Source organism: Phalaenopsis equestris, unplaced genomic scaffold (genome assembly GCF_001263595.1).
Source record: "Phalaenopsis equestris unplaced genomic scaffold, ASM126359v1 Scaffold000716, whole genome shotgun sequence".
In the NCBI taxonomy this organism is placed as follows: Eukaryota; Viridiplantae; Streptophyta; class Magnoliopsida; order Asparagales; family Orchidaceae; genus Phalaenopsis; species Phalaenopsis equestris.
The window spans coordinates 57,961-82,551 of NW_018165156.1; the positions used below are offsets into that span (position 1 = coordinate 57,961).

A 24,591-nucleotide genomic window follows, 5' to 3' on the forward strand; every position below is an offset into this window, starting at 1 on the left:
TAGTAAGATTTGCGGAGTTCAAAAACAATGAATGAGTTAGTAGCATCCCTTCATTGATGGGAGACTTACCAGCACTGGCAACTGAAATGCCATAGCTTCTATAGTTATCCTTCCAAAGCATTCTCCTCTTGCCTGCACAGAAGGGAGATTAGAAATCTACGTTGTCCAACATATTTGTAATCCCAGGGACCAAAGGAAATATTTTTCAGATATACCAGCAAGTTATATTAAAGGTGACATTCCAAGGAAAATGTTTAGGGAAGTTTGGCAAAAGTAAATAAATACTGAGTGGAAAATAGACTCTGCCTGAAACTTCTTGTTAATGAAAAACTGAAGCATCCAGTTAAAACTCCTAGTAAATATGTTTTGTTGTTTTACAGTGCTCTTCAAAATCAAATAAAAAAACAACAACACCCATGAAAATGGACAAGCTAATCTACCAAATGTGTTGCTCATGATCATGAAACCATTAATTTGAAAAGGGACTATTTTGGCCCTTTACTCAAATTTTAAGGATGGATGAAACCATTCATTTAATAAAAAAAGATCTTAAAAAGCTATTGTTTGAAGAATGGCCAATAACTATACCTGAGAATTTTGCACAAGCACATCAATTGCAGCCAAGTATGGAGTAACTGTAAGTGTCTTATTGACAAAGTGAACTCTGTCCTGAATTTCTTGCATTGCCACGAAGTTTCTAAGTTCTCCTTCAAACTTTGTCTGAGCATTCATATCACTTCCAACTACCAAAGCATGAATTGCAGGCGCTTCAAACTTTTGTTCTCGGATCAATTGAAGACTTTCATAAAATGACTGAAGAAATAAATCTTGTCCCTTTCCACGTGATACGCCTGCAATTTCAATTATTCAGAGAAGTAGCATTGCATCCTAGCCACTATCAAATTACAAGCTTATTTATTCCTTCAACACTAGACAAATAATGTTTATTCTAATATAGAAGATAAGCAAACAAGTTTCCCTCGCCTATTTTGTACAAATCCTGTCACTATAAAGTTCTTTGAATCAACTACATCGAGATTTGGAAATATATACTCTTTTTCAATCCTTCAGCTGACTGCTGTTTGGTGATCATACACATAATTTCAGGGAGGGTAAATCCATTTATTGAAGGGGGGCAAATTTAAGAAAATGATAATCCTCTTTAAGGAATTCAAAATTTAAGCATGGGCAAATGGCTAAAGGCCCACACCTGCTATAAGCATATCCTATTTCACGTTCTTATACCAAATTCTTTCATAATTGGAGGAAACAGATATTCAAGTAAAATAAACAAGAAAATACTGTTTATAATGGCAAAGAGGAGATCTTCATTTCGAACTCCAAGAGATTCACGTATATGCTCCCTGAGCACCCTCTGGGCAACATAATCTTCAGCAATTTCCATCAATTCTTTGCTATTTCCAAGATGAACAGCAAACGTTTTTGGCATCTGGATACTGCAAGCAGAAATTAGACAAACAAAATTAGAGCACCATAATATATATATATATATATATTACATAAAAAATTTGATGGGAAGAAATGAAATAGAGATCATAAACTGGGACTGAGAAAGAGACAAGAGCGCAATCCTCCGAACCAAAGAAGAAGAAATATTGTCATAAAATACAATAAAAAGCTTCTCAAGCTAAAGAATCTATATCTGATTTTGGCAGCCTTGAAAAAGCATCTACTCATTTGAGAATGATGAAAAAAGTAGGACATCAAATTGAACAGCAACTGGTTTAATTATTTCCTCTACTGCCACCCCTATAAGTTACAAATTATCGCCATACATAAAAGGTGTACCAGCACACTAGATACATGCAATGGTAATTCTTTTCTTTTTCTGCAAAACACTAGCAGTTAACAATTTTTAAGAAAAAAATATCACCAACAACAGAAGCTACGAATTCATGACATACTTTATAATATTTCCATTCTGGTCACACTTTTTGTGAAGTACATATGGTGCTTAGTTCAACCTTCAAAGATAATGAAAATAACAAGAAATCATCAACCATAGCTTATTCTTTCTTTTCTCAATAGTGACAGGACAGACTATCCCCATATCAAATTAAAATAAGATTGTAGGTAGATGGGATAAGGAGAAAAGAAGAACCAGGATATCATCAACATCATATGACAAAATTTCAGCCTAAAGATTAAAATTAAATAGACAAGGATCTTAAATAACAAACTGAAATACTCGATACAAAATGACTGAAAAAACCCTGACGATAATAAGGTGCTTATAAAGTATGAAAAACACAAAATTACTTGTATAACAAAGACAAAATAAAGTATGAAAAACACAAAATTACTTGTATAACAAGGACAAAAAAAAAACTGTGGCATCTCCAACTTTTTGGGCTGTAAAATAAGTTATGAAGTCTGGAAATGGCAATACACTCAACGTCAGAATCATGATCATCAACTATAAATCATCAAAAGGTGGATGAAACTCCCAGTTCAGCATGTAAGTAGAAGAAATTATCGAGAGGGAAATCCGTCAAACTAATTTTAAAATGAAGCCATATAAACTAACACGGGGCCTATTCTGAGAGAGAAAAATAGCCCCTCTACAGGGCTCAAAATGCATCAAATATTCACACACCCACACACACTTCATACACCTAGCCTCTCTAAAATGATCGAGCGACCAAATTGACAACATAACCAGCCTGGGAGCCTACTAATGAAGTAAACGACAACTTTCAATGTTCGCCAACTATGAAGTAGTTTGCATCCGTCTCTTCTATCAATCCTGCTTATAAGCTCTACCTCCCTCAGATGAGGAGGAAGAACAAATATATCTGGTTGACAAACCAATGAAAATTCTATCCATAATCAAGTGTGACGCAAAGAAAAAGAGGAGTACACGCTCTCATTCCATAGTAGATTTTGTATGAGACAAATGCATTACTATAGGATATCCACTCTTTGCAAAATACGAAAGAAACTCCAAGCATGTGAAAGCTCCATGTACATGAAAAAGTACCCGAGCATGAACATATGGCCAAGACAAAGTAAGATCATGTAGATCATGCAAAGGTTTTTCAGAGAAACCATGAAAACTCTCAATATCCTAGCTGATACTGTATGAGCTATAGAAAGTCTGTTGCCTCAAAAAATCCGATGAGCTGCTATAAGGGCAATAGATCGTACAGTCTCTTATGAGGGGCAGAATAAAAGTGCATATCCAAGTAGTTAAAAATATTGCTAATAATAAGTCGTCACGCACACTTGAATGGCTCTACAGTTTCTTCTGACGAATAACTATCATCTTGTGAATGAATTTGAAATGGATCGTTCAACAAAGCAGTTTGTTGAACGAATACACCTCGCAAAAAGCTAGAACTCCAAGCACTCACTGGGATAGTAGCATGAGAACATCTTGACAAACCAGCCGCTCTATATGTCCGTCGATAATGGCACAAAAGCTCAAGATACATGTAAGATAGAACTGACACTCCTCAATGATTCCCAACAGTTGAGGGTTGCTAATGAAAAAGCTCCTCGTCCAAAGGAATACACTCCTCATAAAGACAACCAAATATCGGATGTCCAGTCACAACTTGCAACTCCCACAATGTGATTTCACCTCTTCAGAATTGATCCAGTAAGTGTTGTTGTCAATGTCCAAAAACTCGACCACACCCCGAATCCATGACGGAGTAAGGCTTCCATAGTTGAACAAGGACGAATACATGATGTATCATGATGAGCTTGCAAAATATACCTAATTGAAGCTTCATGTTTAGGAGGGGGGCTAAGAACTTTGCCCACTAATGAATATCAAGGCCAATATGATAAGTTCTACTGTAACCAACGATTGCTCAATAACTCGGATTGCCTAGTCTCCTTAAATGTGTCAACAACAAGATGCAAAGTATCACATACTCCATGACTCAACTGGTCATCAGTACTATCCACAGGATTATAATCTCCATATTTCAATTTGATGGTCAACAATAATTTTATAGGATCGTGAGAGATAGAAGAGTCAAGTGTACAATCAAGAAGTGTTAGAGAATGTGTAAGGAAATCACGATAAAAATCACATCCTTTCAACATCTTTACATGTTGCTTAAACCTTTCTCGAATATCAGTGTCTCCTCGAGGATCTTGCTCATCAATGGCGGCTGACATGGCCTCCTCTCTGGGATCATTAGGTGTCATATCAACATATTATCTCCAAATAAACATCATCTATTAGAAAAATAAAAGAAAATTAGTAATATGAAAGTGCAAGCAAGTCTACTAAGAAAAGCAAAGAAATGACAACAAATATAGATCGATCAATGCGTGAATCATAATTGTTTGGGGGCATTTGTTGGTTTTGACATATATTTCATAAATTGAGTCGATCGGATATAAGGCGAATGAAGCATAATGAATACGACGACTCGTGGTTAATGACCAACTCACTTTAACCACTATTGAAACTGCCAAGATGATCTTTGTTCATGAAATTCATTGCACGGGCGCCATTTGGAGAGTCAAGATTGTCTAAGAAGTGGTCTATTATGATCGAAAGAAACAAGCGTGATGAAATCAACTAGCAGCCGAAATGAAGCACATATTTGAAATTAAATTATCTCGATCGTTGACGAAATCACTCAAACGATCGCCGTTTGCAAAACGGACCACACAAGCATATACGAATGTCAACTTCGCTTAGGGAGGACACCCTATTACAAAAATTTTGCATACTATTTGGTGGAACATAAATTTAGATGCTTAAATTAAAAAGTTCCACCGCCCAATCCAAAGCATCCATATTCCTCAACCACCCATTTCAACCAATAAAGCTGAAGAAATAAAATAATAATAATAATAAGGGAGTTAAATCATAAACAACTAATCATGAACCCGTAAGCTGCCACTCTCCTGCTTCACGTGAAAAGCTTTTTTTTCTCTATCTTCTTTACTCTCAAATGGAAGTCGAAGCCTTGCACTTTGCTCACCGAAGCTCACGTCTGCCACCTATCACCCCCCAAGTGCGACGACCATTTCTCCCACCTCTAATGACACTCCGATCATCATTTTTTTCCTCTCATAAAACCAACTTACGCTCCCTCTCTCATCATACCTCTCTTTCTCTCACTAAAACTGAGAATTCCAAGTTCTCCTGCAAACAAAAACACAACAGTCTCTCCCTCGGCTTTCCTTCGACGACCTTTCCTAACAAAGCAATATCCTACCTATATGTCTCGTTGGAACTGAAAATTCCTAGGCCTCCTAGTCCGCCGAAAATGCAACAACTTCCTCCCTCAGCTTTTTTACGGTGAAATGTCCTGACAGAACACGAAACAGACCACACTTTCTCCCTATTGCCCTCAATCTCCTTTCTTCCCCTCTACTCTCCACCCAATTCTTTTGCATCCTGACAGATCGAGCTGTCACACTACCACTCACAACGCTCATCCATCCCTCTCGCTCAGTCTCGCATCTCCCCTCTCAAGCATCTCCTATCCCTCATCGCTTCTCCTATCGTCCAAATTCCCTGTTCCAAATAAAGGTAAAGCATAAACGGGTAAAAATTTTAGCTTCTACAAAGATTGAAATTTGACACATTTATTGTTATGGAGACTATGAGTGCCACTCTTACAAACTTTGGAGTTATTATCATTTTGATTAGTGGTGGCTTGCTTCAAGTTTACAAAGGATATGATAATGCTTTGTTTAAATATAGGACGTGTCGATAGATAAATCTTATGTATTGTGAGCTTTTATTTGCAGGTACTTCAAGCCCCATGTACATTTTTTTAAGCATGGTGATTTAAAGACTTGTTTGCATCATATCGATGTCGGTACTATTTTGGTTGGAGGAGTTGCCCGTAAGAAGCTGTTGGTCACCGAAATCAAGATCCCCGCTTCGGAAGGACGTTTTAATTTATCGGAAGGACGTTTTAATTTACATATAGATTTCAGTTTAGAAAAATATGAAATCAAGCTGACCCCATACTTTTCATAGTTTAAACGAAAAAGCATTATATTTAGTAAACAAGCATTCAAATCCTGTATTTATCCCGAAAGATAAGCACAAAACTTGATGATGATGCTCGATCAAATAAACTAAAAAATATATGACGTCTGTTTGGTCTGCGAAACCATTTTATTTGCCGACAATTTTCTCTATTTAATATGAAAAATTAAATAAGGTTTATATTAAGTTAGGTTCGAAAAAGCTTCCTATAATGGCAAACCCCTATAGTTAATTATATATTAAATGACCGAAGTCACCTAAGAATACTCTCGATAAAAATAAAAAAAAATTATCATCTTCAAGGAAGTCAAAAGGTCAAAAGAATAGGACTTTTCAACGAAATCAGACAAAGAGGTGTGCAAAGAAAAATGGTTCAAACTTGGAACATTCATTATAGAATCCAACGGAAGAAGAACTAGGGGATATTACAGATCCGAAGATGAACCTTAGTGACTTCCCAAACAATCTTATTGTTTGGTTTTTTCTTGCAGATTGGCGGTTTTGCTGAGCAGCTTCTTGAAAGACTTGATGGTGAATCCCTTAAGCATGAAAGTTATTGACCCATGAATGCTTTTGAGTAGGATCTCAATCACATGATGTTTCTGTAGTTGAAGTTCACATTTAATGCTAAAGTTTCTCCATCTCAAAATATAATCTACTAAAGTCTCGTTAGGCCTTTGCTTCTCTACCACGAGATTTATATTAAGCTGGGTTTGAAAAAACTTCCTATAAGGGCAAACTCCTATAGTTAATTACATATTAAATGACCGAAGTCACCTAAGACATGTTACTTAAGAAAACTCTCGATAAAAATCAGGAAAAATTATCTTCAAGGAAGTCAAAAGAATAGGACTTTTCAATGAAATCAGACAAAGAGGTGTGCAAAGAGAAATGGTTCAAACTTGGAACATTCATTATAGAATCCAGCGGAAGAAGAACTAGGGGATATTACAGATCCGAAGGAGAACCTTGGTGACTTCCCAAACAATCCTATTGTTTGGTTTCTTCTTGCAGATTGCCGGTTTTGCTGAGCAGCTTCTCGAAAGACTTGATGGTGAGTCCCTTAAGCATGAAAGTTATTGACCCATGAATGCTTTTGAGTAGGATCTCAATCGCATGATATTCTTGTAGCTGAAGTTTACATTTCATGCTAAAGTTTCTCTATCTCAAAATATAATCTACTAGAGTCTCGTTAGGCCTTTGCTTCTTTACCATGAGATTTCCAATAGAAACATAATGTTGTGTTCCGACGAATCTTTAAACGAACTGTTCTAAGTCGAAAAATGTCCTTACTGATCCATTAGGTAATTCGGCATACCTATCGAATGCTATTCCTGACAAACTGCTGACAAATTGGCGACAAAACAATGTTTCGTTACCTCCGATATTGTCACAACTGGCTCAGAAATGTGTTATGTGCAGTCTAGGATTTCCAGTCTCGTCAAATATCTTGAAGCTCGGTGTCACAAAACCCTTAGAGAATGGTACGACATCAAATTCCTCCGAGTATGGTCTACCGTTTAAAACCAATGCACCACCCTTAAATTGGACTAAGGCCTCCCGAACTTGCTCGACCATTTGTTTAAAATCTTTTTCTGGTATGACACATTTTGGGTAGAAGTATGACATTTTGGGTAGAATCCTTCTTTTGTTGATCATCTCTGTTAGCTGAGGCAACTTCTCTTCTTTCATCTGTAATATGTATGATCTCTAGTTAGTTGACTTCTAGAAAAGCTAACAGTTGTGGTTGAGATTGTCCCTACGCTGCAGTCATAGCAGTCATGGCGGCGGTCATCTCTTCCATCATTTTCCCCATTTTGCTGATTTGCTCATCCTTCAAGAAGAGAGCCTTACGCAGCTCATCTAAGATATTTTCCTCAGTAGGAGGTTGGGCGTCGCGTGCAGATGTAGCGGCCCTGATTTCGATGACGTTAATATTCATGCAGTCTTCCTCGAGGTAGTCCTCAGGGTTTTCATCTTCATTATCAACGGGAATTCCACGTCCTCGGGCTAGTTCTGAAATCTCGGCTCTGAGCCTTTCGACCTTTTCCTCAATTATTTCCCCTTGTATCACTTTGAGATCCGGAGGCCTCTGCTGGACATCCTCTACCTGTGCATCTTCTTCACTTGCAATTGCTGTTAACATGTCAGATACTTCAGATCCCTGCTTTACGTTATAATTCTGTCTTACGGGCTCACTGAACCGTATCGGTGTGATAACCTTGGGTATCCACACCTTTTTTCTTGACGGTGATGTTTTGAGACGAGGTGTCTCAATAGAAACATTAGCATGTCGAAGAGAGGTATGCTCCCCATGGCGAAAACCAGATACAGTAATAGGCAACCTGTTTATCCTCTTCTTTGGAATCTTAGGAACATCTTTATGGTTGGTAATTGGTAGAACTCTCAGCCCCAGACATGACTTAACTATTCGACGGCCTGCGGACCTAGTGACGGTAGTAGTATCAACTCTATTCCCCAAGCGGAACCTGACGGAAATGCGAGAAGGTAATCTTTCATTTGGCGTTTGAGACCGTCTGTCAGATCTGACGTCTTTTAGTATTTCTCTCTTCATGTGAGGGAATACTGCACATCACATTCGCTTAAGCAATTCACTGACTAAACAACCCTCTTTAGCAGCTAGCCTCTGAAACACTGTACTGACTCTGGTGATAGGAGTAAACTTCTTCCTCTCCTCACCATGTCCATGAGGTGACGGTAAAGTAACGGCAATCTTCCGAATACTTTCGTGTCCATCGGTGTTCACCAAGGGATGAAACCTACTCCCTCGCAAAAGCGGAGAGGTATCCAACAATCCCGATTCCTCCTGACGAGGAATTTCATCAACAGTATATTTTCAGGAATCTGAGCTTTAGTAGACTTGCGAACTTTTCGGCTGCGGTTTATCCTTTGCGACCGAGTTAGTGGCGCAATCTTCGAACTCGATCCAATCTCGAACACTGACGGCGGGGCAGTGAATTCCTTAGTCGGATTATTGACGATCATAACCTCTTTTCCCTTAGCAAGAGTGGGAAAGACAGGCTTAGCAGACGTCGTGGTGGTAGTAATCTTTTCCTCCTGGTAAGAAGGAAAATCTCATGGGCAGTTCAGGTTAAACTCAACAGACGGTTCCTAAACCTCTGGGGTGGCGACTTTCACTAGAACGAACCGGGCTTTCCCGAGAATGACCTCAAGATCTTCGAATCCTGCTCCAAACTTGATGGTGGGAGCGACGTTGCGGGCGCTACGGCTCGTCGGCAAGTTGTAAGAAAAGGTGAGTGTCGGAAATGCCATCACAAAAACTTCAAAAGAAGAAGACCCTAGGGTTAGTTATTTGGTTAATGTCTCGTAATCATAGTGCGAACACTACAATTTGACAGATATCGATCTGTAAACCGGGTAAATTTTATTTAATTTGTGAAAATTTTAAAATTTGGTAAAAAGGTCTGAAAGTATGAAGATTTGATTAATATAAAGAAGATTAAAGAGCAAGCACAACACGACACAATTCAACTTAATTTGTAATATAACAAATCAAACTCGAAATGACACAAAAAGGAGAGTAAAGTTTAGGACCCAATGCAGGACCGGTTTCACAACGCACAATGCCAGTAAGAAGCTATCGGTCACCGGAATCGATATCCCGTCGCCCGCTTCGGAATGACGTTTTAATTTACATATAGATTTAAGTTTAGAAAAATATGAAATCAAACTAACTCCATATTTTTTAGTTTAAATGAAAGAGCACTATACCTCAAATCTTGTATCTATCCCGAAGGACAAGCACAAGACTTGAGGAAGAAGTTCGATCAAATAAACTAAGAAATATATGACGTCCGTTTGGTGCCGACAATTTCCCTTATTTAATCTGAAAAATTAAATAGGGTTTATCTTCCTATAAGGGCAAGCCCCTATAGTTAATTACATCTTAGGTAACAAAAGTCACCTAAGAATATTCTCGATAAAAATCAGGAAAAATTATCTTAAAGGAGGTAAAAAAGATAGGACTTTTTCAACGAAATCAGACAAAGAGGTGTGCAAAGGGGAATGATTCAAATTTGGAACATTCATTGTAGAATCCAATGGAAGAAGAACTAAGAGATGTTACAGATCCGAAGGAGAACCTCGGTGACTTCCCAAACAATCATATTGTTTAGGGTTACATCTGTGTGAAACGATCACCCAAATAGCCTGGAAAATGTGAGGATTTAGGTCGTGACAGAACCTCAGAATCCTAAGGCGAGTTAGGGCTTAGATTGTACAACATGATTGTGTAAATGTCTAAAGATGAGGTGAGGATTTATGTTGCGCTAGACGAACAACCTTGAAGCCCTATGACTTGGTTGTTTAATTCTTAGGAATTGTTTAGCTGGGGAAGACATGTTCTGTTGTTGAAGATGATCGTGCTGCCCACAACGCTAGCTCCAAGCTCCTTGTCGTGACGGGTTTAGGTTTTCTAGGGTGGTGAATTATGATGTCAAATTAGACGGCCCTATGGTTGTGGTTCTTTAAATATTTTACGAAAGACATGTTGAAGTTGTACAGTGTATGTAATAACAGTAGAGTGTGTAGTCCAGGACAAACAGTAGAGTATTCAGTGAAAAAGAACAATACAACAAGCGGTGTAAAGAAAAGATAAAAGGTACATCAGGAGTGTGACTGCAAAAAAGTAACATGCTGTAAACACAAAACAAATTTGTATACATAGGAGATCTGTTGTTCCTTAAGTGTAGTTGATGCAACAAGTACAAGTAACAAAATTTGAAGAAACATACTGAAATGCATCATATAAACAAAAGCTAATGAAGAAAAGAAACATGCGGTGTAAAGAAAAGATAAAAGGTACAGCAGGTATTTAGCGAAAAAGAATAGTACAACATGTTACTTGTACTCGTGAAAAAGCAAACAATAGAGTATTCAGTGAAAAAGAACAGTACAACATGCGGTGTAAAGAAAAGATAAAAGGTACAGCAGGAGAGTGACTGCAAGAAAGTAACATGCTGTAAACACAAAACAAAATTGTATACCTGGGAGATCTGTTGTTCCTTAAGTGTAGTTGATGCAACGAGTACAAGTAACAAAATTTGAAGAAACAGACCGAAATGCATCATATAAACAAAAGCTAATGAAGAAAAGAAACATCTTCCAGAAAACTCGAGAATGATCGTCAAAAAAGACTCACGACAAAGACTCACGACAGGAAAAGTACGAGGAAACCGACGAATCGATAAATTGATGAAAATCATAGAAAACACGGAAAAATCCCAGAAAAAGACCATGAGTGTTTTGTCCAAAAGTTTCGATAAGACATATGAAAAAGTCTGAAAAGAGGGGACCGCAAGAACTCGGGTAGGGCTAGGCTCAAATATATATTTGTACTCGAGAGTCGTCGAAGGCTACTCGATCACCCGGATGTATAAAGTCTGTCACTCAACTAGAAGGGTGTCCTACTGAACCTAACTTAGGAAGGTGTTCCTTAGCCTGAAGCAGGTGATCAATAGGTGGACAACCAAATTTTAAAAAGTATTTAAATTTTATATTTTTAGCATGCACATAAGTTTCACTTATACAAAAGTGGGTTGTATTAATTCTGTTTATAGCGAAAAATATATTTTTGTTTAAAAAAAAGGGTGTATACGTTCTTATCAAATTTATTTTTATTAGTTTTGAAAAAAAGTAGTTGTCCATGAGACGATCATTTACGTGCCCCCCGCTAGTCTTGTATCGGTGAATGATACTATCGTCCTACGATTCACCAGGTCCTCTGGGGGTGTCCCGATGTTGTAGGATGAAATATCATCTCGCTCTACCACCGATGTGTTTTATCATCAAGGCCTAATACCCCAAAAAGACCGTCCAACTTATGACCTTACTTAATGGTTTCACATATAGCCATAGCTATAGCAATGCACTTATGTTTTGGATATAAGCACTTAAAACCCAAACCAAGAAACAAGGAAAATGAACCACAAAAGCGGGGTGAGAGAGAGGAGCCACCGATCCACCTAAAACACCGAAAAGACGGAGGATGAATCAGCCCTCAAAACTCGTAACGAAAAGACCTGAGAAGGTAGGGGCCAAGGTCGAATCAATCTGATTGGATGTTATTTTCTCGCTTTGTTAGAATTGGATCAACCCAAGGAGGGGAGGGTGTCCTTTCCAAATCCTGTCTCGAACGAGTCGAAACGGGCCCAAACTGACACGACGATCACCTACAAACGACCTCCCCGATATTGGTGTCTAACCTAAAAAAAAATATCTTCCATGGGCTCAATTTAATTCAATCAAATGCTCTCCCAAATAAGACTTTTAAATCCTCCAAATTCCATGAATTGAACAAAAGAAAAGTGACCCGAGGAAGACTACCATCGACACCTCCAAACTCATGCCAAAATTAAAATTTTCCAACTCTCAAATTAATCAATAGCTTCACATACCAAATAAACATAGAACCTTCCAATAAAGCCACATGAATGCTCACAGCCGGGGTCAATAGAGAAGAGGAAGCAGCCACCAAAGCTCTCAGCCAAGGCCACCAACAGAACAAGGAGCTCACGACTAACAAGAAACAGGGCCAAGGCAACCAAAGGCACAAGGAGCTCACGACTAAAGGGGCTCACGGCTAAGGCAACCAAAGGCACAAGGAAGGCTCACGGCCAAGGCAACCCAAGGCACAAGAAAGGCTCACGGCCAAGGCAACCCAAATCAATTCTACGAGGATCTTTGATATACATAAGAGAGTACAAAATATAACCATAACTTTGGGATGACAAATTTGATCCACCAACAATCATCCAAGTAATTCAAGCCTAACAAGAAGGACCAAATCAAATTAAACGACCCTCAATATGTCTCATGGGTAGGAGTAGGAAACCATCCGACAGCTCTCGAATAAGAACATCACAACACACTAAGACAAGTTCTCGGGCAAGGGCCTATAACAAACAAAATCAAGCCCCCAAGCCACCTCTCGGGTAGGGACAAGTATAAAGCACAAACATAGGCTCTCGGGTAAGAGCTAAACCAGCAAACCGAGCCCCCAACCAGAGCCAAAGGACAAGCTTCCGAGGCTAATAAATGGAACTCAAATCATTAGGACAAAACCTCAACTAAAACCAAAGCCAAAGGCCTCGATGAAGTCAATATCCCTTGCTTCAATGGTGCAAACCGAGGACTAATAAGAACCAAACCGAACCGCAACTAAGGCTCAAAACCAGGCTACAACAAAGGCTAGAAAACATCCTCATGCCATTGAAACATCAAAAACATAGGGCCACCACGTATTTCAAATAAGAACAACTATAGAACTTTTCCAAATCAAGGTAAAGTTCTTCATAGCATGCATTTTTTTCAAGCCAAAAAGAATTATAAGATGCCAAAACCGAGCCTTTCACACATGTGTGAAAGACCAAATAAACTTTCTAATATTCCATGCTAGATTAGAATACATGAAAAGCTTCATGATACATATCCTAATATGCTTGTAAGAGGAGCTAACATTGTCTCAAAGCCATGTTTCAACCCTCCTAATTGCTTTCAATAGAAACATGCCACAGTAAAAAGAAACATGCCATAATTTCACCATTTTAAGCAAGTAATCAAATCTAACTCCTAGAACATGCTCACATTTTCATTTCTAGATGGTCAAGTAACAAATATTTTAAAATATAGGTGCAATACCAGACTAGCATGTTGTACCATCCAAAGAAAACTTTTCCCAGCAGCTTAGCCGAGAGAAACTGAAAGGGAGCAAGGCACAGAGGAGGGGAGGAGTACCTCTTTAAAGCAGAATCCAGCACAAAAGTTTCAGAAAAATACTTCCCAACTCAAACTCCTTTCCAACAGCAAGAGGAAGTCAACTCAAGCACTAGGAATTAAAGAAGAAAGTGAGAAAGAAATTTGGCAGAGTTTTCCCTTCCTCAGAGATTTTTTTTTAATGCTCTAAGTCGAGTCCTATATAGACGAGAGAAAGAGAATAAGCGATCGAAGGATCGTATTCGGCTCGAGGAAACGGGAGGAGCAGACGCCCCATACGGGCATGCGAGAGAGGCAGAGGATGAGATCCGATAAGGGAATGGGGAGTCTGCGCTACGGTCAGGCGTGCGAGAGGTGAACACGAGAACGAGCCGTTCCAATGGCAAGAAGAGGGAGCGGGCCAGGCGACCGGCCAGGCGGCCGAACGAGCCAACCCTAAGGCCCACGGGATTGAGACACAGAAGAAAGGAGGGGAAGAAAAAGAAAATTAGGCTGGGGATTAATATAAGTTACTAATTATAATAATAATAATAATATATTATTTATTATTATAATTAACACTTAACTATGTATCTTTCCCCAGACACACTGTCGTAGTGAAACGAACGTTCCTCTAGGCAAAATCGACGTTCCGGACGAGTCGGCGCAGTCTGTTTCGTCAACCAAAGTTGTTTAGGCAACCTCGTGGACGATCGAGATAAAAACGCGTCGCGACCCGAATCACGTCAAAAACTCCGCTCGAGCTTAATTAAACAAGACGGTGCGGAGTGCGACGATGTCAGGTCAATGCGTACAGTCAATCCTAAGGCCAACAGTCCTATAGGAATTCTCCTTGAGCTTCTTCACAGTAGCCCCACCTACTAAGTGCTAGAGGCCAAAACTACTATGTGGAACTTCAGTCGAGCAAAGAAAAGCTCAGAATTTCTAACAGAGAGTTCCTTCCCTAGTTTTCTAGGAATAGTCGACTGAAAAGTCCTATGGCTAGATCCTAGACTGTAAAAAAAAGGAGAAACTAGGCCTCAAACAAAAGTGAGGTCAATAAGGGAACAGTTGTGTGCCTTTATTTTTGTCTAGGAACACGAAACCCCATGCACACTTTTTAAGCATTGTCGGTTTTGAAGTCCTCCCAAGCCGCAGTGTCAAAAAACGTTAACTATGCGCTTTAAATTTTAAAGCGTGGATAGGGGCAATGCAAAAAGGCTGTAGTAATGCTGCCAGATTTTTGTCTGAAAACCAGTCATAAATGAAAATTAAATTGAATTTACTTGGGTCAAAATGCAATCATAATGAAAGTTCCTAAAAAACAAATTAAAGGCTGAAATTATTATATAAATCATCTCAAAATAGTAAAGTTGAATACAATAAGACCTACAAGACTCACGGGGGACTCGACACCTTGTCAATGAGCTCAAATGAGGCACTCAATTACAAAGGAGTTTATTTGAACACTCAAATGAGAGTTGTGTGGGCAAAATGCAAAATTAATATGATACTTCAAACCCACATAATTTTATTAAATTCACGCCATTACCCCATCACGCCACCGGATCCGCAACCCAACTACACAAGCGGATAGAATATGTATCACTAGAAAGCTTTAAACAAAATCTTGTACTTCGTCACTAGATCCGCAAACCTAAATATACAAGCGAACACAAGGCGAAATTTAGGGCTTACATAAAAATATTTGCATTTATCTCAATAATAACACACCAATGCAAATAATATTAAACCCCACTAAAAGTAAATCTAAGCTAACAAATTAAATACTTGCATGTGTTCCGAACAAAATACTGAATGTTTATACATGTGATCTGAAAATATTACGCGGGACAAATATAGGTTTTAGCTCAAATCAAAAGTAACATGAAGTGTGCAAAATTATTTAGAAATCAACTCAAGCCAATAAAGTTCACACCCGCATGTGCTCCGACGATAACCTTAAGTTCTCTAAACATAATTGTCTGAGAATGTTGTGTGGGTTAAATGCATACTTAAGCTAAAAATGTCTTGAAAAGCATGCACACAATTTAAAGCTTTGTAAAAATCTAATTTTAAAATGCCAAAAATTCAAATCTATGTAATTATGCACGTTTTTAAGCCGGTCATCTTGCCTATAGGGTGAGGTTGTAAGCCACATTTTGGTCAGTCTAGTTCTCCCTATGAGATTAGATTTGACAAGATTGAGCCCCCACTGACCCAATTTGAACCTTCTCCTCATGAGAATTGGAGTTGACAAGACTATTGCTCCTGATGATGTTTGAGCAATTATTCCCCGATGATAATCGTGTTGATCGTGAATTTCACTGAAAGGGTTTCATTTATAAAATTAAGATTTTAAAATATAAAATTTAAAATGTTTTAATGAAAATCAATCACTCAAAAGTTAAAAACAAAATTCATCCACCCTTCGCAGCTATTTGCTGTAAATAACATCATTATATTACGGTCATGGTTGTAGCCCGTATATTCCCCAATGACAGTATGCCCCCTTTGAGTATTGAATAATAGGGCATATTTGATATAACATAAAATCCTCTACAATCTAAGTACGACGTAGATTGGTCCCTTTAGAACAACATTCACCCTAGGTCTACAAGATCTCATTGGATGAAACTCAGAGTTAGTGACAAGAATCCTTATGTTAGGTTGGGTTGACTACCTCCGCTGACTGAGTAAAAACGGGACCATGACAAACCCGAACGACAAAACTACCGAATCTTGATGAGTTCGTCATCCTTTCCCACACCATCCGCTTTGAGTTCACGATAATATTGTTTATAATTTTAAATTCTAGAATTTATTGTTACTATATGCTAAGTGCGAATATTTGACGTTTAATGACTAGCCTTAATCGAAAGCGCTTTCTCGTTATCGAGCGGAAAAATTAACCATAGGGACTTGCACCTATGAGAGACCTCAAACCCTAGATATTAAATTCCTTGCAAAACGGAGGCGAAACCTTTGGCTAGATCCTAGGTTCTAAGAGTAGAAGACTAAGACCAAACTAAAATGAGGTCAACAGTGGTGTCTAATCTATTTTCTTATATGCCTTCTGAAAATTTAACCCGAAACTTAAACACATTAAGCTCTCAACGAGAGTCGGTGCATTTTCAAATTTTCGGAGCATGCAGCCCCTTATCTTAAAACAATATAAATTTCCTTTTTCCTCCGCTAAAATAAAATTATTCAGGACCATAATTAGTCAAACAATGTATGATAATCCACTCTCATGAAATAACAAGAAATTATTTTACTTTTTTTCCACCAAGAAGTAAAAAAAAAAAGAGTTGTATACACACATACCCTAAACGTTCATGCGTCCTGTTTTTCCAGTATTCAGCTGTAATTTTGGAGTCGATCATTGCAGCTGCTACAAAAGGCAGATTCTTGATGTAATCCAATTTAAAGTAATGTCCTCGCATCTCGTGTATCCACCATAGAATCTTTGGAAGAACTTGAGAGAGATGTTTCTTAAGAACAGAATCAAGCCATTTTCCAGTAACAGCTGTGTTTAAAACAATCATATCAGCTTTGAGAGCAGCATTAATTGTTTCTTGACTCTTTGCAGAAAGAACCTGCAATTACATAAAAGCAAATAAGGAAAACACAAAAAAATTCAATAATTTGGATATTGCCAAATCCAGGAGCATTCAAATAATTTTGCAACAATTAGTTAAAATTGCATTGCAACAAATCACCTGAATACAAAATAATAATAATAATAATAATCACTGAAAACATTTTATATAGGACTAGAAATGAAAATTAAGATTCAGCATAAAAGGTTCCAAAAAAAGATTTCTAATACAATGAAGCTACTGTGATACTCAGGATACAAAAGCCTATTTGCTAATCTAACTTATGTACTAGAAATTTGACAAAATGTTGGTCTGTCTCACTATCACACTACAAAAGAAATCAATCTAAACATCCACATCCAATTATGCTATTCAAATTGTGCTACTAAAAATGATTTTAAGAAAGACAACATAAGGGCACGCAATTGCAATCATATCCACCGTAGAAGTCATATTTATGCACACATAAAAGTGAGGTTTTGGAGTTAAAAATGGTTTCTAGAACTTAAGAGTAAATTTGATATTTGAATTCGACTTCAAGGGAGGGATTGATTGAGAAGCTTAGAACCAGAAAAAATAATTAAGAAATATAATCAAATACTTATAATGATTTGGCTTATCATCCAATCATATATATCTAAACCCCACGTTCTCCCTTAAAATTTATATATTGAACACGCCTTCTGACAAGGTGAAGGCACTAAGCTCACAACTCCCTTCTGAATTTATTCATACCCTCGCAGGAAAAAATTTAGTAAGGAAATAAATTCTAGAAATGTTAAATTACTTGCATTTAGTATAACTTAACAATGTTACAACACACTCACTAACAACAAACTTGACATTTTCTCAATATGAACTTATGGAAACAGATGTAGAATCAATTAAGACAGAGAAGACATAAGCGTGAACAAAATTCAATGCATTTTTTAATTTAAAAACTATCAAAAGAATGGTCTAAAGGAACTCTTGAGCACTGCGCAATAATATTTGTAAGGAACAAGGAAGGCTACCAAATGCTTACATGGCAAGAGTTGTTTGCAAATGGGAGCTAAAAGAATGAAAGTAATGGGGTATTTTTGGGAGTAATAAAGGGGCATTTATAAACAAATAAATAAATGCATAACTACATGAATGAAAGGAAAACTCTATTTAGAAAAGCTTAGCAGAATGAAAAAATTTCAGCTTTTTCATTCTCCTAGTGGGTATGGGGACCAAAGAGAGACTTAGGAAATCAAAAGAGATGAAATGTCTCCTAAGAATTCTACTAAAAAAGGATACAGGAGTTTTCATGCAATTTGGGGACCACTTAGGTAGATGCCAAGGACTGCCTGTACAGTACCTAAACATGGGACCTTGACAAAACATGGCCAAGAAAAATTTCCAAAACCTTCGACAGAAGCAAATATCAAGGGGGCGTCCTTAACAAAGAGGGGATGGTTTAGAAGTTCCTATAGACAATAATCATGTATATTGACACAACAAGAAAGAAATATTAAAAAACTGTTATTGGCCTGCATCTTATTTTCACCAATTAGGTTTCATAAGCCAAGTGGTAATCAACTAGATCTATTAAGGACCTATTAAGTTTGAGCAAACTTGAAATTCTAATTCATATGGCCATAATTATCTTACAAAATAATAAGTAATATAGCAATTGAGATAATAAGTGTGAACATCATAAAATATGGCCAACGGAGGGATATGGAGTACACCATTGATTCCAGAATATTCAGACTTCAAAAGAAAAATGAGATTAACAATTTGAACAATTTTTAGGTCCGAACTTGCTAATAACATATGAAGGTAATTAATACTGCCAGGAGTTAATTAGAGTAAATTGTAAAGATACAAAACTAAATAATCTCCTTATTTCTAGTCAAGCTTCAATAATATTGTGTCAACAACATTCACTCTAAATGAGCTTCAATATAATAAGAAGTTATAATCCTTTCTAGAATTGTAATCACCGCCTCTAAAAGATTTGGCATAAACAATCACAATGAAACTACCAACGAAATTGCTTTTTAATCCTCTCTCCAATTTTATTAGCTCAATTTACTTATCATCCTTCCCATTCGAAGAAGGCTCAGACTCAATAATATAAGATATAATTCACACTAACATGGTCTCCCTCTATGATCTAGAGCACAATTTGAAGCAGGCCAGTTTAGGAAGGTTGCATTGGAAGATAATGAAGAAAGCCAATCAGTCAATTTAAGAGTTGGCACTATAATATTCTTCAACATAACTATTTTTTCTCGCTCCCCAAAAAAGACAAAAGCCTAGTTAGATCCTCTAATAGAACCTAGACTCAAAAACCTTTTTAGAAGTCAACTCTAAGGGCCCGTTTGGGGCAGTTTATAAGTGCGGCGGCGTTTTTGAAAACGCCGCCGCACTGTTTGTTTTGCTCGTTTGCGTAGCTTATTTTATAATCTCGTTTTTGATTCCGAGAAAAGCTGATCACGGGTCGATCGCCGCCGCACTGTTTGTTTTGCTCGTTTACGTAGCTTATTTTATAATCTCGTTTTTGATTCTGAGAAAAGCTGATCGCGGGTCGATACACCCGCGATTAGCGTTTCGAACGCTGGATTGTGGCATATTTTACGCACACACCCTCCAAGAGCTTTCGACCGTTGGATTGCCCTAAAGCCTTATCTGCTCGCCTCCGCCTCTCCAGCTTCGCTCTTCCTCACGCCGAAGTACCGCTCTCTCTCCGCCGACTCTCCGGTCTTCCTCCGCTCTCCGCCGAAGACCCGCGCTCCCTCCGCCGAAGCTTAGGTATTCCTCCGCCAAATCTTCGCTCCGCCGCCTCCGCCGAGGAAACCTTGGTCCGTTTCCGCTCCGCCAAAGGCAACTTCCGCTCAACTTGCTCCGACCTTGGTAAGAAATCCCGATCTTCCCTCCTCTCATTCATCTCTTCTTCCCTCTTAAATCTTTCCCTGAGAATCTCATCCCCGATTTTTAGGTCTGCCCTCACTGATTCCGTTCGGCCTGCTCTTCCTCGTCGGCAAACTTCTTCTTCGACATTCTCGGAAGGTAAAACTAATGTACATTTTTACTCATGTGCCGCCATTTATCATATTTATCTTCCTTTACAAAATATTGTGGAGAATAGAACTCTTTGAGATTTTTTTCCTGATTTTTTTTTTTGGATTTTTAATTAAAACTTGAGCATAAAATAATTTACATTCAAATTTTGGTGCGTTTTAATAATAATAGTCTTCTCCGGTTGATATTTTCTTCCAATATGCTCATCTTTAGGGTATTTTGTTGTATTACTTTATTAGACATTGTCACTAGAAATATGATCAACCAGTTGCTTTTAGAGTGTCAGATTTATGGTTTGAATATCATTTTAGTTCATTTAGATGTTATTATACTATACATTTTATTGACTGTCCCCATATGTAAGGGATTGAGTTTGTCTAAAAGTTGGATTTTATGGTTTGACGTATATAGTAGATGGACTTGAGACTTGAGAGTTGTTCTTTAATAATAAACATTTTTAATGATTTCAACTATTCTATTTGAAGATAAAATAAAAATTTTAGCGAATTTGCAATTCATGATACTTGTTTGTTAAATTAGATCATAAGTGAAAGTTTGAAATCATTCTATTACTGTAATTAGTTCAACTTTGCTTCATGAATGCTCATTGCAATGCTTTTTTTATCAACTATAATCTTTTAGAATGTGAAACTTTTTTATCAACTATAATCTCTTAGAATGTGAGGTGTAGGAACTTGCCTTATAGGTAAGGTGGTCCGCTTGAGAGCTTGCTTGCACACATATCGAGTTTAAGTTTGAATTTTGAAAATGAGCTTGTATTTATAAATACTTGTCTTTTCTTATTATTTTTTTTGCATACTTCTAGGGCCGGGGAAATTTGAGTTCATCTTGCTTTTAGCCCATACAACATTTTTTGATTTTGGGTTAAGCTTTTAGGAAGCTTATTAGAGCACATACAAACATTTTGATTTTTACAATTTTTTTGTGTCTTTTAAAACATGCACATGATTTTTGGTATGCTTGCATGGTTTTTGAGGCATTTTAAGTTTATAATTTCTTTTTATTATATGTAAAGTATTTAAATTATTAGTATTTAATTTTATACAATTTGTTTTCTCATTAAGATTCATGCAAACTTTTTATTATGTAATTTTGAAGATTACATTGGGTTTTCTTGCATGATGTGTTACAGATTCAGTTGTGATTGCTCGCAATTAAGATTTTTGTTTTACTCTTAGAAAAATGCATTTTTTGATTGCATTCATTAGTTCTTGAGTTTTGAATCCTCAATAAATTCTTGTTTGTGCTCATTGGCTAGTCGCCGAGTTTCCTGTAAGTTTAGTTATGTGTTATATTTTGGGCACTTATTAGTTCATTTGATATAACGAGTATTGCATTTGAAGTATTCTTTTTTACAATTTTATCTTTATTTAATTTTTATTTTATTTAATAAATTTTTTTATGTACATGAAGTCTCTTTCATTTTGTTTTTTTTCGGCCACGTTGGTGCAAATTTTGGCAATTTCTTGAACATTTTTCTCTTGTAAGGGGCATTTGTGTGAATGCTAGACCCACCCATCATGCTTAGAAAATGTCCATGGTAGGGGATAGTGTGACTAGAGCTCTTCAAACACTCTATGTTTAAAAAAGTACATAAGCTTTTAATTTTTGAACACAAAATGTACACATTAAAGTATTGAGAAATTTACCTTCATACCACTAAATTTCTATATATTCACATATCTAAAACCTAAACTTCAACTTTTACATATATATTAGATTACGTATGAATACAAACATATATTTTACTTTTTATAAGTTAAAATTGTAATATTTTTGATGTGATGTAAATGATTTGAGTGTTATAAATATAAAAAGTATAGTACTAGATATATAAATACATAGGAACTGACTGGTATGTTTGTAAATGTCCTTAAGGTTTTTTGCTATCATGTTTAGTAAAAATATACATGAGTTTTTCGATATCTAGAACTCATGTTTTATTTTGTAATATTGACATATATATGTATATAATATTGAGAATGATTGTCAGTATTGGAGTTTTAGGGTCATGTTATTAAATACATTTTTTCTTATTTAACCTTTCACTAGTAAGTACCACAATGAATAAGGGCAAAGAAGTTGGATCATTTGCGATGTGGGACAGAGAAGCAACAAATATTTTCTGTGATCTATGTCTTAAAGAGATGGAGCTAGGAAATAGACCTACGACATATTTTAACAAAGAAGGTTGGAATAATGTTTCTGTCAAATTCAAAGAACTCACAAGCAGAGACTACGACAGGATGAAATTTAAGAACAAGTGGGATCAATTAAAAAATGATTGGAAAATTTGGAAAGAACTTAAGAGGGGAACTACAGGTTTAGGCTGGGATTCATTGAAACGAACGATAGATGCTCCTGAGGAGTGGTGGGCTGAGAAACTACAGGTAAAGGCTAACCCAATATCATCTCCTTATTTCAATTTGAGTTACATTGAAATGATTGTACTAATTAACTTTTCTTCACCATGCAGGTCGTGCCAGCAGCTAAGAAATTCAAAATGAATGGTATTGATCGAGTAATGGAAGAGAAGCTGGATGGTATGTTCAAAGGGGTTGTTGCAACGGGAGCACATGCTTTCACCCCATCTGAACATGAGTTTATTGGCACAACTAATGCTCTTGGAACTGATAATATAAGTGGCTCAGGAGAAGTATCTTGTCAAATCCATAAGTCAGTTGATGAAAGGCTTGCGGAATCCTCATCCATTCCAAAACGGCGTAAGGTTGAGAAAAAGAAGAAAGGAGCGACATTCGTCAGAAGCACAATCGAAAAGCTTGTTGAATCCTGTTCTGTTAAGCTTTATGCATCACAGGATGTATCCGTTGAGGGGTGTCTTCGAATCCTAAATACACATGCTGAGGTGAAGGAAGATAGAAAATTTTATCTCAACTGTGTTAAGTTACTACAAGGTCCAGTCCGTAGATAATTTTTTGTGAAGTTGGAGGCAGAATATCAAGTTGATTTCTAACGTTCCTTCATGGAGAACTAAATGTTTGGAAAGCTTGTCGTTTCGTTATCTCAAAACTGTTTGTATTGTTGTAACGTGGATTGCTATTTATTTTTCTAGCACTTCTTTTATTTCACTCTTTAAATTTAACTGGATGTTTTTCTAAAATCTTATTGTACTGATTGTACTGGTTGTACTGTTGCATCTAGATGTCTTTAAATGTTTGAAGGTATTAACTATTATCATTGAACTACTTTTGGTAGGATGAATTCAGAACATTTGCACTATGTTACAAAGATAGTGTTTATTCTTACTTTGTTATATGACTACTACTTCACATACATCGAACGAACTCCATCTATGACATCAACATATGTTGGTGATAAATGGGTCGGTGAGTTACTACAAGACCATCCGACACGTTTTGCAAACATGTTTCGTATGACGAAAGAGATTTTCATCGATCTGCTCTGCGAATTACAACACCATCATGGTTTGAATGACTCTACTATAATGACATCAAGAGATGTGTTAGCAATTACACTCTATATTTTATCTCAAAATGAGTCCATTAGAGGAGCCATGGAGCGATTTCAACATTCATCGGAGACTATCAGCAGATATTTCTCCATTGGTCTGAATGCACTGATAAGTTTAGCTTCTAAGATAGTTAAGTCTGAAGATCCCACACTTCAATCCATCCCTACACAAATTGCGAATGACAATCGTTACATGTCGTTTTTTAAGGTATATCTTAAACATCTTATTACTAACTTAGGATTGTATAGGAGCTATTGAAACATTTTTATATTGAAACTCTCATTCATTAATTATTGAAACATTTTTATATTTAGGATTGTATAAGAGCTATTGATGGAACTCACGTTGATGCACGTGTATCTGGAACCGACAAAGTAGCCTACATTGGACGTTGTGGTTCTCCCACACAGAATGTGATGGTTATTTGTGATTTTAATATTTGTTTTACATTTGTGATGGTTGGATGGAAAGACAGCGCTCACGATAGTTGTGTTTTTAAATTTGCGACAAGACGTCGAACTCATTACTTCCCATACCCCCCTCCTGGTATGTTGTTATAGCAAATATATCAGATATTCCTGAGTTGTTACTAAAATATGTATTTTGTGCAGGTAAGTATTATCTAGTTGACGTCGGATATCCTTTACAAAGGGGTTATCTAAAAGCCTTATGCCGACACGAAGTACCACATTCCGGAC

General features: G+C 37.0%; 2 protein-coding genes across 3 annotated transcripts in view; one reads left to right on the forward strand and one right to left on the reverse strand.

Annotated features, from left to right (window-relative positions):
• Positions 1–24,591, reverse strand: part of LOC110030426 — a 31,049-nt gene that overhangs the window by 388 nt on the left and 6,070 nt on the right. For both annotated transcript variants that reach the window (XM_020733136.1, XM_020733135.1), the window contains exons 4-7: positions 17,054–17,325; positions 1,303–1,457; positions 589–851; positions 70–132 (exon numbers count right to left, since the gene is read on the reverse strand). In XM_020733136.1, the coding sequence (XP_020588795.1) occupies positions 70–132; positions 589–851; positions 1,303–1,457; positions 17,054–17,325 (753 nt within the window). The remainder of the gene's footprint in view (positions 1–69; positions 133–588; positions 852–1,302; positions 1,458–17,053; positions 17,326–24,591) is intronic.
• On the forward strand, positions 22,364–23,428 carry LOC110030427 (L10-interacting MYB domain-containing protein-like). Its single transcript, XM_020733137.1, has 2 exons — positions 22,364–22,790; positions 22,877–23,428. Exons 1-2 carry the CDS (start codon positions 22,464–22,466, stop codon positions 23,330–23,332), a joined length of 783 nt encoding a protein of 260 aa, XP_020588796.1. The 5' UTR covers positions 22,364–22,463; the 3' UTR covers positions 23,333–23,428.